Source organism: Cryptomeria japonica, chromosome 5 (genome assembly GCF_030272615.1).
Source record: "Cryptomeria japonica chromosome 5, Sugi_1.0, whole genome shotgun sequence".
Taxonomy (NCBI): Eukaryota; Viridiplantae; Streptophyta; class Pinopsida; order Cupressales; family Cupressaceae; genus Cryptomeria; species Cryptomeria japonica.
In genome coordinates, this window is record NC_081409.1 from 623239679 (window position 1) to 623259337 (window position 19659).

At 41.2% G+C, this 19659-nt stretch overlaps 1 protein-coding gene across 6 annotated transcripts in view; it reads right to left on the reverse strand.

The window, feature by feature from the left end:
- LOC131063777 (uncharacterized) overlaps positions 1-19659 on the reverse strand; it is a 287839-nt gene that overhangs the window by 60166 nt on the left and 208014 nt on the right. For 5 of the 6 annotated variants that reach the window (XR_009111129.2, XM_057997713.2, XM_057997711.2 and 2 more), the window contains exons 14-17: positions 18148-18210; positions 17918-18004; positions 17083-17298; positions 16876-16965 (exon numbers count right to left, since the gene is read on the reverse strand). Coding sequence is in view for 5 of the 6 variants with exons in the window: in XM_057997713.2 (XP_057853696.1) it covers positions 16876-16965; positions 17083-17298; positions 17918-18004; positions 18148-18210 (456 nt within the window). In the remaining variant the exon portion in view is untranslated. The remainder of the gene's footprint in view (positions 1-16875; positions 16966-17082; positions 17299-17917; positions 18005-18147; positions 18211-19659) is intronic. The other variant, XM_057997712.2, reaches the window with a different exon arrangement.

Genomic DNA, 19659 nt, shown 5'->3' on the forward strand with positions numbered 1-19659 from the left:
GGTGATCTATGCTATTCGTATATGTTAGGGAAATGGCAACCAAACACTATGCGGAGGGATGCATTACGAAACCCATAAGACAGCGATCTCTAATTATCGAAAGAGAGGTGTAATGAAGAGTTTTGTTTGAGAAGAGGTATGTCTTGTAAAGGAACAAATACCTCTCTTGGATGGTATAAGAGAGGGATAAAAAAAGAGGAGGGGGAGGAGAGAAGGAAAACGGAATCTATCATTATGAAGGGTGTGAATCTATCATAAGGAGAATAATATATACTTGAAGAAACATCAATAAAACAAAGAGTGAAATCAACACTGCTACAAAAACCTTAGCAACATTGATCAGATGATTTTTGAAGCCGACTTACATAGTCATATGATAGTTGACCAACAACACGGGCAGTATAAGTAATAGGAGTTACAACGTATGCCAGCTAACAACAAACCTTAAGGTAATTCATGACACGGATTCGTTGACTCCTTTAGAGGACAAAAACATTATCACGGTTAGAAATAGGATATATAATGATGGTAACGTTTTGATTGATGAAGGAAGCAATGGTTATAAATAACGATAAGTAATTAAGACTGCTTAACATCAATTCAACTGAAGGACATTATGATGCTGTTAACATAATATCATACTATTAATAAAATATAATACTATTAATGCAGCAGCTATACGGACTAGTAAAGTATGAATATATGGGACTGTTAATTCTGCTTGGTATTAAGAATATAATTAACACTAATAATAAATCTGACTTTGTTAATATTAACGCTGCAAACATAACCTAATATGTGTCTAATATGAATGTTAATATATGAAACCCCATAACATTCTTACGCAAAATTAATAATGGTATAAATTTAGATAAAAATAATAATATAATTATAATAATAATAATATTATAATTATTATCATAGTTTATAAGAACTTCTCTGAATTACAATGTATATTACAATACTATTTAAAATAAGTAATAATATAATGGTTGTAATTATTATAATATTTTATAAGGGATGTTCTCTAGTTGAATCTATATATTAATGTTAATTGAAAATAAATAACAAATAATAAATATACCTATATAAATATATATATATAGAAATTGAATGAGTAAGTAAATATAAGATTATAAATCAGATGGAATTATCAATTTGATATCAACTAGAAGGTTATGTTTCTCTGTTATGACTCAGTATCTTAAAAAATGTGATGTTTAAGATAGTTTTGTCTCCTAATCAATTTCGTTTTAGTCATAAGTACATTGATATGGATTAATTATGGTTAAAACAAGACTAAACCTAGTAGGGGACATTACATGTGGTTAGCAATGCCCCAAGACGGCGTTAGCATCGAAATTATTCGGATAACAGCATTATAATGGCAAAACATCATGAGAACCAAAATTTGAAAGCACTATTATGGTTCGTTGTTTTTGAATAATTTGATCTCTGAGGCGCGGCTGGGAATGCGAACTAGGTGGGTTTTGAATTTGAATTCCTTGGTTGTTGACTTGGATGTGCTTTTTAAGCAATGCTCCCTATACTGCTGGTTTGTTTTCCGAAATTGGAAAGTTTTCAGTTTTAATACACTTTATTCTCGATCTTGTTTGCTTTGCCAAATAATGAAGGGAGATTCAAGCATTTCGAAGGGCGATTGGAAAGATGTTTTGACGTTTTCAGTTTTAGTTTAGAATCTCCAAGATTTCCCTAAGTCAAAATTTCCAGATAGAAAGCCGAATTTGGTAAATAATGGACTCGGGTTAAATTTTAAAGTTTGCATAATTTACTTTGCATACAAAACCCTATTCAAAACATGGATATCCATCATTATGAAGATTTTAAAGCCTTTACGGGGAATTAAGCATACCTGGCACTGTCAAAAGCTTGTTGGTTGCAAATGCTAGATGACACTTGGCGTTTGGAAAGAAATCAAAAGAAAACGCCCCTTGTGCTCTTTTGCTTCAGTGAAATGGGGGAGATTTTAGACCTTTATGGGCGACTTGTGAATGCTTTGGTCTGTGCTTCTCCTCCCTACTACGCTTCCATGGGCGAAAGACTTGGAAAATACTCCGCTTTACAAGCTGAAATGCCACCCTGGATGCAAAAAACTCAACTCTCCTATGGCGCCCAAACCTGGGGAACTCGGCTTTCCAAGGGCAAATGCAAACCTAGAAACAAACTTGGCATCTTAAAGTGATTTTAAATGCCCACAAGACAAATTGAAATGTCGGCCCTCTTTGTTTGCCCTTTATCCATGAGAAACTCGGGATTTTGGAAAAGACGGTGCGATTTTTGCCCTAAGGCGGTGTATTCTTTTAAAACTTACAAATATGTCAAGCTTCTTGCATTTTATATCCCACGCCCTATACTTAGAAGAAACTCGACAAATTTGGAATAAAAATGAGCAATCTTAACTACCAAAGTTCCTGAAATCGCCGAATTTCTTCTCTTTACCACTCTTTGCCTCGCAAGAAGAAATTCGGGTTTTTGGGAGAATATGCGCGACTTTTGTTTAGACTCGTCCTTTGAAGAAGAAATGTGAAGCTTTTATTTCATTATAAAACACCAAACTTAAATTGAATGCCCATTTGCAAAAAGGAACTCGGACCTTTTGGTTGGAAATGCAAACTTATGTGATTCGGCCAATTTTGAAGAGTTGTGAACTTTTGCCTTCTTGCAAAAATTAGAAAAATGCCGAGTTTTATTCTTTATGCTTTTTACTTAGTGAAACTCGAGCCTTTGATTGAAATGCACGGTTTTGGCTTAAGCGACTCAGCCTTTGAAGATGAATTCGGTCTTTCAAGAAGAAGTATGTGATTTTTACTTTAGCTTCTTTTTTAATTTGCAAGATCAGCTTTTTAAGTGAAAATATGCGATTTTGACTTCAGCTAATATTTTCGCCCCTTGCAAGAAGAAATTCGGGACTCCCAAATGAATTGTGCGATTTCTTCCTCTACGCAACTCCTTTGGCTTGCAAAAAACTCTAAAAGCCGACTTTATTTACGCCCCCCTTGGGTAAGTGAATTCAGGTATCTAAGGGAAAAATGTGACATAACCAAACTCTTTTTTGACTTGCAAAACTCATAGAGATGTCAAGTTTGCCTGATTTGTAGCAAAATTTTCAAAAGTGTCGAATTTTCTTTTTTATTCAATTTCACTTTAAGTTAGTCAATTCAACTAGTGGGGGGGAAGGGGGGGAGACTTGGCCTTTTGAGGCAAAAAGCGAGTTTACATACTCCTCTTCCAATGACATATCGACTCCTTAGACTCACCCTTCCCGAGACTTACTTCGTGCTTCGCCATTTCCAGGACTTGAGACTTTTGATCATTTTGAAATTCCAAATTGAATCATCTTTTTGTGTTCTCACATCCTACTCTGCCAACTAGGCAAAATTTCCTACGCAGAACCTCAAAGAGGTAGGCAACAAAAGGGGATCTTGTCGAGGATGGGGAGTGTGTGCAAGGCACAACAGCTTGTTTGTTTGAAATTGATAGGGACATCACAATGGCACAATAAAAAAATAAATATTATGTCACTTTATGAGCAAAATAATTTACTATTAAAAAACAATTGATTTCATAATTTATATTTCGGAAAGTTGCATTGAAGGCTATAAAAGAGGGTTAAGGAGAAGGAGGTCAGTCTCTATATTGTTTATTTTCTCTCCGGAGATTTGTATCAGTGGTCAGATTTCTCACCTAAGGGACAAATAACCCAATGGTTTTCTCAAGGATGAAAACCCAAAAAGCAATGCAGTTCTGACTACAACAACAACTACTTATATGTTTGTATTACAAAAGGGAATGGATTTTACCAAAATATATGCTGACAATACAAAAGATAGCAGATTCTATTTATTGCCCATAAATAAACAAGTACAGTTCACAAATCCTTTGGATCGAGTCAAGTTCAAGAAATTCAAAGCATTTTGTGTAATAAAGCTAAAGTGAACAAGACACAACAAATGAATATATACTTTGGAGTACATGGGAAAAAGTTAGGAATATTGACCCAAAGTATAACTGGTTTGTTTTTCGAATAAATAATTTGTAAATGAAACAATTTTTATTTATTTTTGACGAGGATGGAAGTTGAAAGGTCATCCAACTCATTTTTGTCAATTCTATCTTTTAGAAGAATAAGGAATGAAAAAAGTTCTGGTCTTTCCCTTCCCTTAGTTTTTTGTTTTTATTGAGAACAATTTTTATTTATTTTTTACAAGGATGGAAGTTAAAAAGGTCATCCAGCTCATTTTTGTCATTTCTGTCTTTTAGGAGAATAAGGAATGAGAAAAGTCCTGCTCTTTCACTTCCCTTAGTTTTTTGTTTTTATTGAGGAATCTGTAAAAATATGAAATATGGGCAAATGGTCTATCAGCACCCATCAAAAACCTCTTAATCAGTTTTCCTTCGATTAATAAAGTTTTGTCAGCCTAGATAGTACTCGGGGGGGCAGGGGACAAATTGTAGTTCGAAGTTGAACAGAAAACCAAGAAACATGAGTGAGCATTACTACTGGGATTGCATTTCAATAATCCACTTGGATCAGTATTTTGCAGTTTACTTTAAACAAAAATGAAAAGTTGTAAAAATGTTAAAAAAGAGTCAACTTCATTGATATTTCTCCCTTGTAATTTCTCAACGTGCTGGGGAATGCTGGCCAAAGCAGACATATAAGAGATCAACAAAACTTAAAACACCCAAATGTAAGTAGATCTATCTTGACATTTGCAAAGCACCATTTGTCAGTAGTGGAAGTTTGGAAAGGTTTCTAGGGGAAGTACCCTACTTCCTCCTAGGGTTATCCAGCCAAATATTTAGCTAGAGTCTTCCTCCTATGGACACTATCAAATTCTATAATAGCCCAATTGTAGTGGTGAACAGCAATGATGTTGGTTCTTCTTTTGCTCCAAAAATTAATGCAGACTTGTTCTAGCTTCAATCTCCATTGGCTGTGTTTTTCTTTGAGTAGCCTTCTTCTCACATTGTTATATATATTTGTTTCTGACCATATAGCTTTATCTTTTATAACTTTCTCAGGAATTATTCATTTTGAATTTGCCCCTCTAGTAATATGTTTTCAAGTGTATTTATGTTTAAAATCATTTTGGTTCTTTTAAATGCTTTGGCATCACCACTATAACTTCTTATACTTTCAAGTCTCATTGACATACTTTGGTCAATATGGCCATTAAACAATTTATTTCTTTGATTTAGGGCCCTCAATGTTGTTGGGTAATTAAGCATTAAGGTAAATTGTGTTAGCGTCGGCAATTAACCCATCGGTTGTCGGCAATTGGTACCAGGTAACTGACCAGACTCCTTTATATTGTATCTGTTCCCAGTCTTTGGGCAGATTATTGTAGTCGAACATATTGCTATCATTGTATGTACTGGCTTACCATGAATCAATAGAACACTTGTGAGTTCCATATATTCTGTGTACTTCTGTCATTTATGCAATGTCTTAACCTAACACCCTACGGGGAAAACATTTGGCGCCGTTGCCTAGACGTACTCGGGAAAGGAAGGAGCGGATGGCGCACGGACATGATGGGCCTACCCGTTGGTGAGATAAACCCAGAGGCCGACGATGCGCAAACAGAGCTCTACAACGGGGAAGACACTGCGACGAGGGAATTTTCAATCCTGCTCCAGGTAGCCATCGAGACCTACGTCCGAAGAGAGGCCATCAAAGCTGAAATCCCACGAAGAGCCGTGTGGACAGCACTGGAAGTTAGCCTGGTAGTAAATTGGTTGATGAACCACCTCCCCTAGTTGCTTGCACAGGCATCACTGGCACAACGAACTCGCTTGGAGGAGATTGCTCAGGAAGAGCGATGCCAACAAATCCTCCAACAATACGAAGAAAGCAGCCATCGGGAAGCGGAGCGGGATGGCACGAGACCAAGAAGGAATTGAACCTTGAATCCCATAGGGATAAAGGAACATTCTATATTCAAATAAAGGTGTCATAATATTGACACAAGTTGTATCTGATGAAATGAATTAATAAAGGAGTGTTCTGGTTTTATGTGTTGTTATTTATGGAAATGTACGAGAATTAATGGCCAACCTATTAAACAAAGATAGAAATAAGAAAGCAGAAACGGACGAGTGGGAGGCCGCACAGAGGGCCTTGATTCTGGAACAACGAGTAGAACGTAGACGGATGCTGAGGCAACTTGCCGAAGGACGACCTGCCGAGGGGTTGCCCGAAGGGAACCAAGGAGGTGTCACGGAGGGTGCAGAAGCCGAGGGAAATTTCTACATGTCGCCAGAACACCGTAGGGTGAGAAGCCATGAAGAGTTTCTGGAGGAAACGAGGTTACAGAGGAATCTAGTCGAAGAGACCCGGGATCAGTTCAGAAACTTATCCCTTATGCCACGAAGTGAGGATCACCAAAGGGAGTCAGGAGTGGGGGCGGGTCAGAACGAAGGGGAGGACAACCGTACGACTGTAGGTGCGACACATGGCAGGCAAAACACCGTACCCCAGTCATCCACGCAGGACACACCACCGGCATCGGAGGGAGCCACGTAGGGGCACAAACACAACCACAGCCACCTCCGAGGAGATGACCCCCATCGATGGCGGGCAAACAGAAGTTGCCCAAATTCAACGGAGATAGCAACGATGACCCCGTACGGCACTGTCGTACATGTGAAACTATTTGGTCCACCAACGGAGTGATGGACTAGGATGAGTGGGTACAGTAGTTTCCAGTCACATTACGCAGAGTTGCCATAGATTGGTACTCGGATGTTGACAAGCAAAAACTGGCCACATGGGCCAATCTACAGAAGGAATCCAAGGAAGAGTTTCGGTTGCTCCGTGATGACAATGAAATCGTAGCCGAGATATACAGTACCAAACAAGGTCCCAAGGAGACAGTACGGGCATACAGCCGGAGGCTAAAAGAACTGCTGGGTAAAACGGAAAGCCAACCCTTAGATGGGTTGAAGAAACGATGGTTCGTTGAAGGGTTGAAATCCTCCCTACAGAAGAAGATGAAAATTGTACCCCCGACGTCATATGATGACACTTATAATAGGGCGATGGACCTCGAGAGCGAACACAAAACGTCAAAGAAGAAGAAAAGTAATAAATACTCATCCGACGATGATGAAGACTCTGACGGGGAAAGCAGCAGCGGTGGCGAATCGAGCAAAAAGGTGCACGCGCTCCAAAAGGACATGGAACGAATGCTGAAAGAATTCAAAGCCATGAAGGGGAGTACAAGTAAGACTGAAGAAAACGACGTGTGGTGTATGAACTGTAGGAGTGACGGACACACCAAGGGGTCTTGCCCCAAGAAGGCTTTCTGCGACATTTGTCAGATTGCCGGACATTTGACAAAGGAATGTCCCTACAATATGAAAACCAGGAGCCAACAAGTTCTCTTCACGCAAGAGTAGCCGACCGCCGGAACTTCGCAAACCGCTTGTATATACCTAAAAATGGTCTGAAGATAATTAATTAAATAAGCAATTATTTAATTAATCTCTCCTTCCCAATTTAATTGAATTCACTAAGCAATTTGATTAAATCTCTCATTCATCTACTTATTAATAAATCTAAGGATTTATTAAATAGGTTTATTTCATTTCACCCCTTTAATTAATTAATTCAAATTAATTAATTCCCTCCATCCAAATTCATTAATTAATTCCCTCCATCCAAATTCATTTCTTCTAAATCCTAATTAATTAAAACAAATCAAATCCATGAGTTGTTGAGATTAATTAGCCTTTTCATATTATTTGAATTTCTAAATTCAAATTCTCCTAACTTCTACAACTCCTAAACCTAACCCATTCTACCTACCACCATGTCCCCTTTCATCTAACATCTTCTAGAACCTTTGTGACACTTGTCACTAAGTGTTCCCTTTAATCCAACTCCCTTTGCCAATCTCCTCCAATTTAACCATTGATATCTTCAAATCAATCTTGACCATTGATTCTTGCAACATCACCCCTAGCCTTGGAAAATCCTATAAATAGACCTCATTTTGGAGCAATATTGGTCCCAATTCATCTCATTCTCATCATTTGCATTGTTACTATAGGCATCTAGCTTATAGCTTATCATCTTAGCAATGTTATCATGCTCAATTCTAGCTTAATTTGCGTATCATGTAGCTTAATCATGCTATTCTTGCTAGATCATACATTTGCATCATTCAAATCCTCCATCTTAGTGTAGTCAAGTCACTGGAATATGCTTAATCAGATCTGAGAGCATTTTTCATACTCACATTTACTAGGAGGCAATAAGTCGATTAGCTATGGTTTTGTCTTTCATTGTTTCAATTTGCTAACCATTGCTTGTAATGATTTATTGAGTGCATTGTGTTTGCAGGTACAGGTACACTTCACAAAGCACGACACCGCCAACAATAATGCATCATCTGGCGGATACTGGAACAACCGACGAGGGGGGAAGACCAATAATAACAATAATAATAGGGGCTAGATCCAATATGATGCGAAGGGATGACCAATGATCTAGTGCCGAGCCTGCAATCAATGGGGCCACTTTGCCAAAGAATGCACCTCAGAAGAAACCACAGAAAAACTATGCAAATGGTGTGGGCCTGGAGACCACGATGATGGAACTTGCCCAAAGTCGGGAGTGAACCCGCTCAACATTGACAGGACGGAGGAATGGGTATTGGCAATCACACGGTCACAAGAAAAGAAGGCCACATACCCGGACACCCGCACAGAGAAGCAGCGGGCGCTGGAGGCGAACGCTGAAGTGGCGAAGGAAATGTTGGCACAAGGCAACACTCAAGAAGCGGCAAGTACTTCCCACTTTGAGGCTGAGGAAAATATCTTGAATCAAATGTTGTAGATTGAAGTACCTGTGAAGATGAAGGACCTCCTGGAAACGATGCCGCAATTACGTACGACACTCCTACATACGGTGCAAGTTACCCCACAAAGTCGGGTGACTCGGAATACGGATGTTCGTGGTGGAACACCAACAGACCCATTGGTGCTGACACTATACAATGGTCGGCACCCGGCGGTGGTAGAAATGGGAATACTTGGCACCATATTGACTGACACCATTGTCGACGGCGGGTCGGGAGTGAATGTGCTTCCGGAAGAAACCTGGAAGAAGCTGGGCAAGCCGACACTATGGCCATCAACCTTCAACTTACTGGGAACGAATCAACATGGTATCAAACCTCTTGGAACACTCATGGCGCAACAAGTGACCATCAAGACACAACCATTTGTCCTCGACTTCGTGGTGATTCCGCTCGCCAAGAAAGGATACGACGCCAGTCTTGATAGAGGGTGGTTGGTGGCGGCTAGAGAAAATCACAACTGGAAGCGTAACACGCTGTCCATGGAGAAAGCCGGGCGAAAATTTATTATCGACTTGAAAACACAACTCGTGAGTGAAGAACTTGTGTCAGAATCGAAATCGGACGAGGGTGGAGTTGACGAAGGAAAGTACGGAAGGGAACCGGATGAGGAAGGCATCTTGGGAATCCAAGGATGTTCGGAAGATGAGACCGATTCCCTTAATGGGCTCTTCCACTGGCAAATGGAAGACTATGAGCTGCTGTATGGGTGCAACATGTTGGAGGTTGACGAGGAGCCAAACGAAAATGAATTTCCGCCAGCGTATGGGGAATACACGAAAGGGGATGCTCCTGTCAACAAGACACCAACACATTGGTTTGACATGACGAAACCAATCTGGTACGAAGAGTCCATAAAACCTACAAACCTCGGCACGGAAGCAGAGCCAAGGAACATTCTGGTTGGCAACGACTGGAATTCAGTCCTGAAAGCCGTCGTGTTTAAAATATTCATGGAATACAAGGATGTATTCGCCTGGACGTACAAGGACCTCAAAGGGGTGCCGCCAGAACTGTGCGTACACCAAATTTCACTCGTACCTGTACGAAAGAGGCCGTACAAAATGAATAAAAACTATGCTGCAAGAGTGAATGATGAAATCGAGAGTATGCTCAAAGCCGAGATTATTTTCAAAGTGCAGACCAGCGAGTGGGTATTGCCCATAGTGATATCCCTTAAAAAGGAGGCAAACCAGATCCGAATCTGCGTGGATTTCAGATGCCTTAACACGGTCACCATAAAGGACCCGTTTCCAATACCATTTACGGATAGCATCTTGGAGGAAGTGGCCAGTCATGAAATTTATTCATTTATGGATGGATTTTCTGGGTATAACTAGATATCCATTGCCGAAGAGGACAAATTAAAAACGACCTTCATAGTGGAAGATGGCGTGTACGCGTATAATCGAATGTCGTTCGGGTTATGCAACACGCCAGCGACATTCCAATGGATAATCCTTCACATATTTGACAAGATGTCACTAGGAAACTTCAGAGCGTTCCTTGACGACTGGTCCATCTACAATAACCAGGATGCACATCTGGCTGTACTTGGCGAATGCATGGAGAGATGCAGGCGAGCCTGCCTAGCACTCAATACCCAAAAAATGCAGATTCATGGTGCCTCAAGGGAAGCTATTAGGACACAGTGTGTAAGGTTGGACTCAAGACTGACCTAGACAAGATTCGGGTGATAGTGGAAATGGAGGCACCGACAGATGTCACGGGAGTCAAATCCTTCCTAGGACACATAGGGTATTACAGGCGGTTTATCAAAAATTTTGCTCAAGTATCCTACCCTCTAGACAAGCTGACGAGGAGAGGTGAACGATACGCATGGGGGACGGCTCAAGAAGAGGCCTTCCAAGAATTGAAGTCACAGTTGGTGGGTGCGCCAATCTTGACATATCCTGACTAGGACAAAGAGTTCCACGTACACGTTGACGCATCCAATTTCGCCATAAGGGCCACACTGGCGCAGGTTGGCGAACACGGGCTAGATCACCCGGTCTACTTTGCAAGCAGACTCTTGTCAAAGGCAGAGAAAAATTATAGAACCACAGAGAGGGAAGCCCTCGGGATGGTGTACTCTGTCTAGAAATTTCGACATTACTTACTAGCCACCCCGTTCACATTTTATGTGGACCACCAGGCGTTGATGTACCTGGTAAACAAGCCAATTATCCAAGGACGAATCAGCCGATGGCTGCTACTGCTACAGGAGTTTACATTCAACATTATTGTAAGACCCAAGAAGAGCCATGTGATAGCTGACTAGCTATCGAGAATCTAGTCAGGAGAACCAGCCGAAGGAGTGAATGAAGATTTTCCATACGCTCACTTATTTCACATTGCCGTTGTCCCCGCCTAGTACACAAGCATGGGGGAATACTTGTCGACATCACGGTTTCCGAGGGAGATGCCACCAGGAGAAAGAAGGAAACTGGTACTGAGGAGTAGAACATTCCAACTCATTAATGGCCTCTTGTACAAAATGGGACCCAACCAGGTCCTATGGCGATGTGTCCTAGAAGAGGAAATTCAGCGTGTCCTAAGGGAAGCACATGAAGGGCCCGCAGGTGGACACATGGGGCCCGACACCACAGCCAGGAAAGTTTTGTTGGCAGGACTGTGGTGGCCGACACTATATAATGACGCCAGAGAGTGGGTGACGAGTTGTGATACATGCCAACGGGTCGGACGACTATTGAAGAGGGATTTTATGCCCCTCAACCCATCGAATGCTTAGGAATTGTTTGAGAGATGGTGATTGGATTTCATCAAACCATTAAAACCAAGTAGAGCCTGATGGTGCAGATACATTGTAGTTGCGACCGAATACTTGACCAAGTGGGTCGAGGCACGGGCTTTGCCAGACAACTCGGCGGTCAATACAACAAAATTTATCTATGAACACATCATTACGCGGTATGGGATTCCAATCCAACTGACGAGTGACAAAGGAGGACATTTTGTAAATCATATAATCCGGTTGCTAACAATGGAGTTCAAAATCTTCCACTCCTTATCAAGCCCCTACTATCCGCGGGCGAACGGGCAGGCCGAGGCGACCAATAAAATAATCATGTCGGTGATTTATAAGTCTTGCGGAGTGGAGAAGGATGATTGGGAGGAGCGCCTACTGTCAGTACTTTGGGCATACCGAACGACTTATAAGGTAACTACAGCAGAGACTCCCTTCCAGCTAATGTATGGACAAGAAGCCGTGGTGCTAGTTGAATTCATGGCGCCGAGTCTCTGAATCGCCATCAACAATCGACTTGGTGACATGGAAAGCCTGAGAGAGAGACTGTGCGCTTTGAACAAATTGGATGAGCGACGAATGATGGCTCAGTGGGTGACAAAGACAGCACAACAAAGGCGAAAGAGTTGGCACGACAAGCATTTGCGAAGAATGCGGTTTACCCCAAGGCAACTTGTATTAAAGTTTAATGGGCGCAACGAGGCCAAGCCTGAAAAATTCAAGGTAAAGTGGCTAGGCCCTTTCAAAGTTCGCGAGGTCGGTGTGAACGGGGCGATCAAGCTATGGACACTCGACAGGCAAGAGGTGCAGGACACAGTGAATGGCTCTAAATTGAAGGTGTGCCATGAGCAAGAAGGACCTAGCCAGCGGCACAAGTAAGAAACAATAAATTAAAAAAAAAGACAAAAACAAAAAAAAACCCGGCCAACTTGCAGTGTACCTACCAAATCAAATGGAGGTTTGATGCCAACACCCCAGCAGGGTCAAGGGGCGGCGCCCCTTGCGGGGTCGAGGGGCAATGCCAATTCACAACCTTCAGAACCACACGAAACTTCATGGCGCACACCATTTTCATTATTTTTTGCAGGAACTTGTCTTTATTATTTTTGTGAAAATGAAGGGAAATTTGCAAGTGGCGAGCAAAAAAAAAAAAAAAAAAGGAAATTTTACAAGTTGGAAAAATTTAAAAGAATGTTTTTTAAGGGTTTTTTTAAGTGCCGAAGAATTGAAGGGGGACTCGTTCATAGTAAGTCCGTACGAAGGTGAAAGACAGAGATCCGTACGGATTCCACAAGTAAAGGAAATACCGTACGGTCAATAAATAACACTCCACAGACCTCAGAAGAAAAATCCGTATGGAAATTAGAGTACGGGAAGGAGTGCCAACAAAGGAAAGAATCTGTACGTTTTATAGGCAGAGGCCCATACGTATCAAGGAAAAGCGAATTCTATACGGAATCTGGTATGATGGGGAGACAAACCTTCTGTTTGGAAATCAAAAACAGTGAAGGGAAAAGTCTACACGAAATCCAAAGATTTCTGTACGGAAAGTGGAGAACCAAAATTTTGTACGGAATTCAGATGCAAAGTCCATACGACCTTTGCCAGTAACCAGATTTGGAATGACAAATTCCGTACGAACCAAGGGGCTGTCAGAGTCAAGAAAAAGTCCGTACGGATTCAGGGGTGCCAGAGGAAAACAAATTTTCCGAGAAGTAAAATACTAGTCGTACGAACCACGGAAGCAAACTAAAAGTACCATTGAGACAAGGGGAATAAGAGATCGCAATCAAAAGAAAGAACATGTGAAGGTGCCCAGGAGAGGAAAGATATAAGTTTGGAGAAAAAATAAAAAATCATTTGATGGCGTCTAGCGCCAAGCAGTTGAAAAAACTAGATTGGAGGAGGAGACTACAAGATTCAGAGAAGACAACCAGGAAACCGTCTACAGACTTTCCTATGGATAAAGGGAAGGTTGTTGTACTGGATACAGGCAAGAAAGAAAGGTAGCCGAAAGTCACGACGGACACAATCACTTTCGAGGGGTTGAACGGCAATGTGTGCAGGCAATGGTGGTTGGAGGCGCAGTCCCCAGATGACATTTTGGTGAAAACTCAGTTAGGAAGGGCACGGGTGCATTGGGCCATTTAGATGCCGATATTCGCCATTCAAGATTTTGAGCCTTGCCTGCGCATGATGATAAAATTGTACAATGATGAGTTGCACACCTCCTCGTTCAATTACCAGCACACAGACGTTACCGTGTCTTTTGCTCCAGATGACTTTGCCAAGGTTTTTGGCATTCTCGACGAAGGGAAGAAAGTGGACAAGCATGCAATGAAGATGTCCGCCAAGAGGAAAAATCACCTGCTACAACAAATATGTCGGGATAACCTGACCAGAGCAAAGTGGGACAGGATTACGGCACCCAAGGGGCGAGGACTGAAAAAATCTTACTTAGTACCTGGTGCATGGCAGTGCTTGCTCGACTTGATGAAGAGCCGTCTCACAGGAGCTAGTAGGGCCTCCGACACAGCCGTGCCGATGATTGCATTGATGAACGGGCTTTGGAATGGGACAGTGTACAACTGCGCTACTGTGCTGTCAGACCGCATTCATGAGTTCCTCACACTAAAAGCACAAGGCATTCTATATGCCCCACCATGCCATTGGGTTATTCTTGGACGCAGTCCATATACAGGTGTTGGAAGAAAGGCGAGGGTGGCAGCCGCGGGACAGTATTGACCCTACCACGCCCTCCATTTTTTACTGGACTCATTTGGATACACACACAGGGGATGCACCATCCAGCAGGAAGCGGAAGCCCTAGATTTAGGTAGTCTCTGCTAGCGAGTTGGATTCGGCCACCGAGAGTAGTTCAGGGGCGGAGTCGGAGGAGACATCTTCTCGCTGTTCGGGTGGGGATACCGGATTTTGCCTCTCACACATGGAGGTACCGTATCCAGAGTTGGGTACGGAAGAAGGCGCAGGTGGTACGGTTGCCCTTAGCCAGATACCTAAGGGGACGCGGGGACTGCCAGGAGGAAGAGTGGTCCGACCTACAGGTGTTCAGATAGGGAGGCTAGTATATGCACCCGCTGTGTTGACTATAGATGGGACCGTGACACCATTACCAGCAGCAGGAGTGACAGTGGGAGCCATATCAGCAATCCCTGTGCCGGGGTTTGGCCAGCTACATCCCCGTCCCTCCCTCGGGCAAATTTCACAGGTCCCTAGCAGCAGTGTAGTTCAGTCGAGGGACACAACCCTTATTCGGACAGAGCCAGTGGATGGAGGTGGAGAGATCAGGTTAGACAAGGGTGACGTTGAGGGAGATGATACAGACTCATAGTTGGAGCAATACTTAGCGCAACCGAAAGCCCCCGTAGGACCCCCGCCTGCCACACCTCACCATCAGGAGGTGGTTGATTTAGAGGGCAGTGACTCTCCTCATGAGATGCGTGCACAGGGGGAACCTACGGACCTACTCTAGCACATGGGTGGTGTAGAGGATATGGTGCCATAGGTAGACATTCTGATTCCTGGTTCTACAGAGAACCAGCCCACTACCTTGACTCAGTTTTTGGCAGCAATAGAGAGTGAGGCACGCAGACTTTTGGCCTTGATGAAGGAAGGGACCCTAGGGCAACCAGCGTTGGAGGGTCTCCTGGCATTTGCTATCGGAGGAGTTGCTGAGGTGTTCCAATGGTGCTTTGTTGACAGAGGATGGCCTCGCGTGGATCTTCCTGTGATGTTGGAGGAGTGGCAGCACCCTGGACAAACTGGAGAGAGTCAGGTGCAGAGCCTACTCAGAAGGACCGAGCAAGCCATACGGGATAGTCATTTGGCGCATCGTTGTGCTCAGCAGGAGGCGGATATCACTAGGGAGACATTGGAGTTGGAGTTGGCTCAGAAGAGAGCCCGGACAGGGAGTATGGAGTCGGAGTTGGCTCGTGTCCACGCCGAGTTAGCAGCAGCCTCAGCCGCACAGGTGGCAGATAGGGCTTTGTTGGAGGCCAGTCTGAGTAGTACGAGGGCAGAGCTAGATAAGAAGCATACCGAGCTGATGGAGGCCGTATTCAGAGTGCAACGGTCTCGAGAGCGCCAGCTGGTGGCTGAGAAGGATCTTCGCCACCGCACAGAGCAGGTGTTGCAGCTCTGAGAGCAGTTGGCCTCTTCCTCATCCACGGGACCATCAGGGACGCCATCTCTACCCCAATCCCAGTAATTTGTTGTTTTGGGGTTTCAGTTTTGCTTGTACATCATTCCCATTTTGGTTGTCTCTCGTCCGGAGACGAAGTTTCTTTTGGGGGGGGATGATGTTGTCGGGTAATTAAGCATTAAGGTAAATTGTGTTAGCATCGGCAGTTAACTTGTCGGTTGTCGGTAGTTGGTACCGGGTAATTGACTAGACTCCTTTATATTGTATCTATTCCCAGTCTTTGGGCAGATTATTGTAGTCGAACATATTGCTATCATCGTATGTACTGGCTTACCATGAATCAATAGAACACTTGTGAGTTCCATATATTCTGTGTACTTCTATCATTTATGCAATGTCTTAACCTGACACCCTACGGGGAAAACACTCAACACATTTACAGAGACCTGGAACTTCTGAGTTCTAATAGTTCAACACAGATTAAGCATAAAGCATTCTGGTCCACATACCATTTAAACAACTATGGGCACTAAATATTCCTCCCTTATATTTTTCCTTTTTTCTCTTTTCTTCAATATTTTTCCTTTCCAAAATATTCACAATTCTCGATTTGTCATACCTTTTAGAGATCCTACTTTGCTTACTTGTATGATGCAGAAAAATGAATGCTCCCATTATGTTTGAGAATATATGTATATGGAAAGCTTGTCACCATTTAGGTACAGATTTACATTTGAATGGCAAAGGAAGAATTGGCATCGTTATTTCTAATTTAATGGCCAGAGAGGATTCTGTAGCATAGAAATGGGCAGAAGAGTAAGAGTTTTGTAAACCACTATTTGGTACACAAGATTGGCTGCAGGAGGAACCCTCTCCAACATAAAATCCTGTAATCAGTGGATAATATATATTGTATAATCATTTACTTTCAATTCTTAAGATTATTTCTAAATGATGTATACAAAGCCAGTTAACTGTTGTAAACAACCAAATATCTTTGAGTCCCTATGATTTTTTAATTTGATTCCAAAATTACAGGATGTTTATTAGAAACTTACTGGTAAAATCCTTAAACGAAGAACAGGATCCCTCTCTGCATTCAAGCAATCAGTAAACACAGGAAGCAATGTCTCCAAATAACAACCTACCTGCTCATTACAAGAAGGAAAAATTTGTCAATTGAAATTGTTAATTTTAGCAAAGAAAAAGAAAAACCACAGGAAATATGTAGGGCAGGACTTGGTTAAAACAACTTGGACTCTTACACAACTTCCAGCACTCTCAAGAAATGTTTGAAAAAGAAAGGCTCCAGATGAAGTTCCAGTCCACTCAGAATACCCACTTATAATAACTCCAATTATTGACTCCATATGCTTTGCATATAAGTCTTTTCCAGAATTTAGTCCAATAACACGTGCAAAATTATTAACCATTGTGATAGCAAGCTGATGTGTTTTACTATCACCCTCCAAACACTGAAGCTGAGAACATAAGTAATGGCAATGGTTAGAAAAGACTGTAGTAGCTCCAAATGTAAAAACAATAGGCATATCCAATTCTAATACAAAATGAAGAATCTATGAACAAACAGATTAAGCTCTGTGCACATTTACAAAGTGCAAACTACCTAAAAAGATGGACCAAATTGTATATGGTAGATGTGCTAATCAAGTAAACGCATAAAATAGTGCAACTTCATGCTGATCTTCTTAAATGACTAATGAATAATTTCATAATACAGACCATTCTCATATGAAATAGCTGACATGTGATTTCACCTCCTACTATAGATGAGATAATAATCCCAGAAGTTTCACCTATACTCTTTAACAATTCATTTCTTCAAATTATTAGCATTTGCAAAAATATTCTTTATTATTTGTGCTCTTAAAAGACACCCTAAAAATTATGATGGAGAACACGTTTTTAAATTTTCCTTGGGAAGTTCTGTCAACATTTCCAACAGATGGAAACTTTTTATGCCAAATTATTTGACGCATGCCCATCCCCTAACATATAACGCTTTGCAATAACTATGTCAAAAGCTATGAAGTATATCCTCTATAAAAGTTTAGCAAGTTGAAGGATAAAAGTACAGACCTGAAGCAAGAGTAGAGATATTTCCAAAGAAGAAGACTGGCATAATACTCCTCCTTTTTCTATCAGATTTTCCAATACTGCAAGTAACTGCTAATTATCATAGAAATTATTCAAAGAGCAACTAGTTCATTTACATGCAGTTTTATGTAAACAAATATAATAAGGTCATTTGTTTGGGTAAGGAAGGTGTCATATAAATAATAAGTCCCAGTTGTCTGTTTAATTTTTACCTGCTGTCTTATTGCAGGATAATCACTGAATCCCAAGTTTGCACCATAGAGCTGTTTTGTTACCTGCATTGGTATAAACATACTGAGTTTATATGCATGTTGATTTTTTGGTCTGCTCAATTAATGGTGCAAGTTCCATATAAAAAGGAACTCTGATCTGAATTAATATAATAAAATAGCTTTATATCCATAGAAAAATTGACTCTTTAATATTGAATGTCAAACCAAGAGGAATTTCAAATTCAACTTGGTTGCTTTTCCAAACAGTGAGACATTTCATTAACAGTTCCTGTAGATCAATTTATCTTCGGAACTGAAGAAAATATATTTACAATGTGCTTTTTCCTAACTTAAAAAACTGTTCAATTTAAAGAGAATATCAACAATACTGAATGCCCATGTCTATACCCCTACCGACATTACATTCAAGATTTTTAGCTCATACTTGAAGACGAAATCAATACACAACAATGATTTCTAAAATGAGAATAACATGTTTCTCTATGGCAATGCTGTATACGAATTAGGATATAAATCTTATCCCCATCATATATAATAGAGTGAAGTATAGCAGATTGACCAATAAAGAATAACCATAATATGTATATACAAATGATTGCAATATCCACATGCCAATAAAGATGAAGGTTGTTTTTTAGCTCATGGCAAAGCTAGACACCAATTTGGCATATCCATAAGTGGAAATTTATTTCAATTATCTTATAAAAGTTTGAATTTGAACATCTTTGGGTTTCAAGTTTCAACCTTTTAATAAAGCTTGTAATAATTCAAACCTTACCAGTTTGTATAAGCCTGAGGCAGTGCCACATTGGTAATGATTGCTAATGGGATTTTTCAGGTCATGGCCAAGATAGATGCTATATGGTGTTTGAGACCCCTTGTGTTGACCCATTTTCTTTGAGATAATAATATTTGTAGACGAACCTCCCTACAAATTACCCATAAAACGCTCAAGTTCATTACTTCTTCCAGTGCACTAAAAGCATTAAAGACAACCAACACCCCTTTGAATATAGTTGATTCACACCCAAAGGTAGACAAATCAATGAAACAAAATTTATCGTTGTGTATTATGACCTGAACACCCTAGACTCCTTGGTTTCATTCTAGGTGGAACAAGTCTCTTTCATTTGAATATTAAAGGGATTCTACTTGTTTGCGGCTAAGTAATGAAGATAGATGCACAGTTCTAGATTTTTCTTTGGTTCCAAAAGGTTCATTGGCCTTGGATGTTAGGAAAGCCTCTAGGGGTAGTTCTCAACTCCCTTCAAGTATTTTCTAGCTTGGGTCCATGACCATCCACCTTGGACATTCCTCTATGTTCATCCCCAAATCCTACTTGCACCCTTTGATGGTTATGGATGGCAATATTGTTAGTTCTGCAAGTTCAATCCTTACTGAGAACATTGTTGTTGGCATCAATCTTCTTTCATGATTTCTGGCTGCATTCTAGTTATTTTCTGTTAACTCAATCTTTCTTTAAGGTACTTC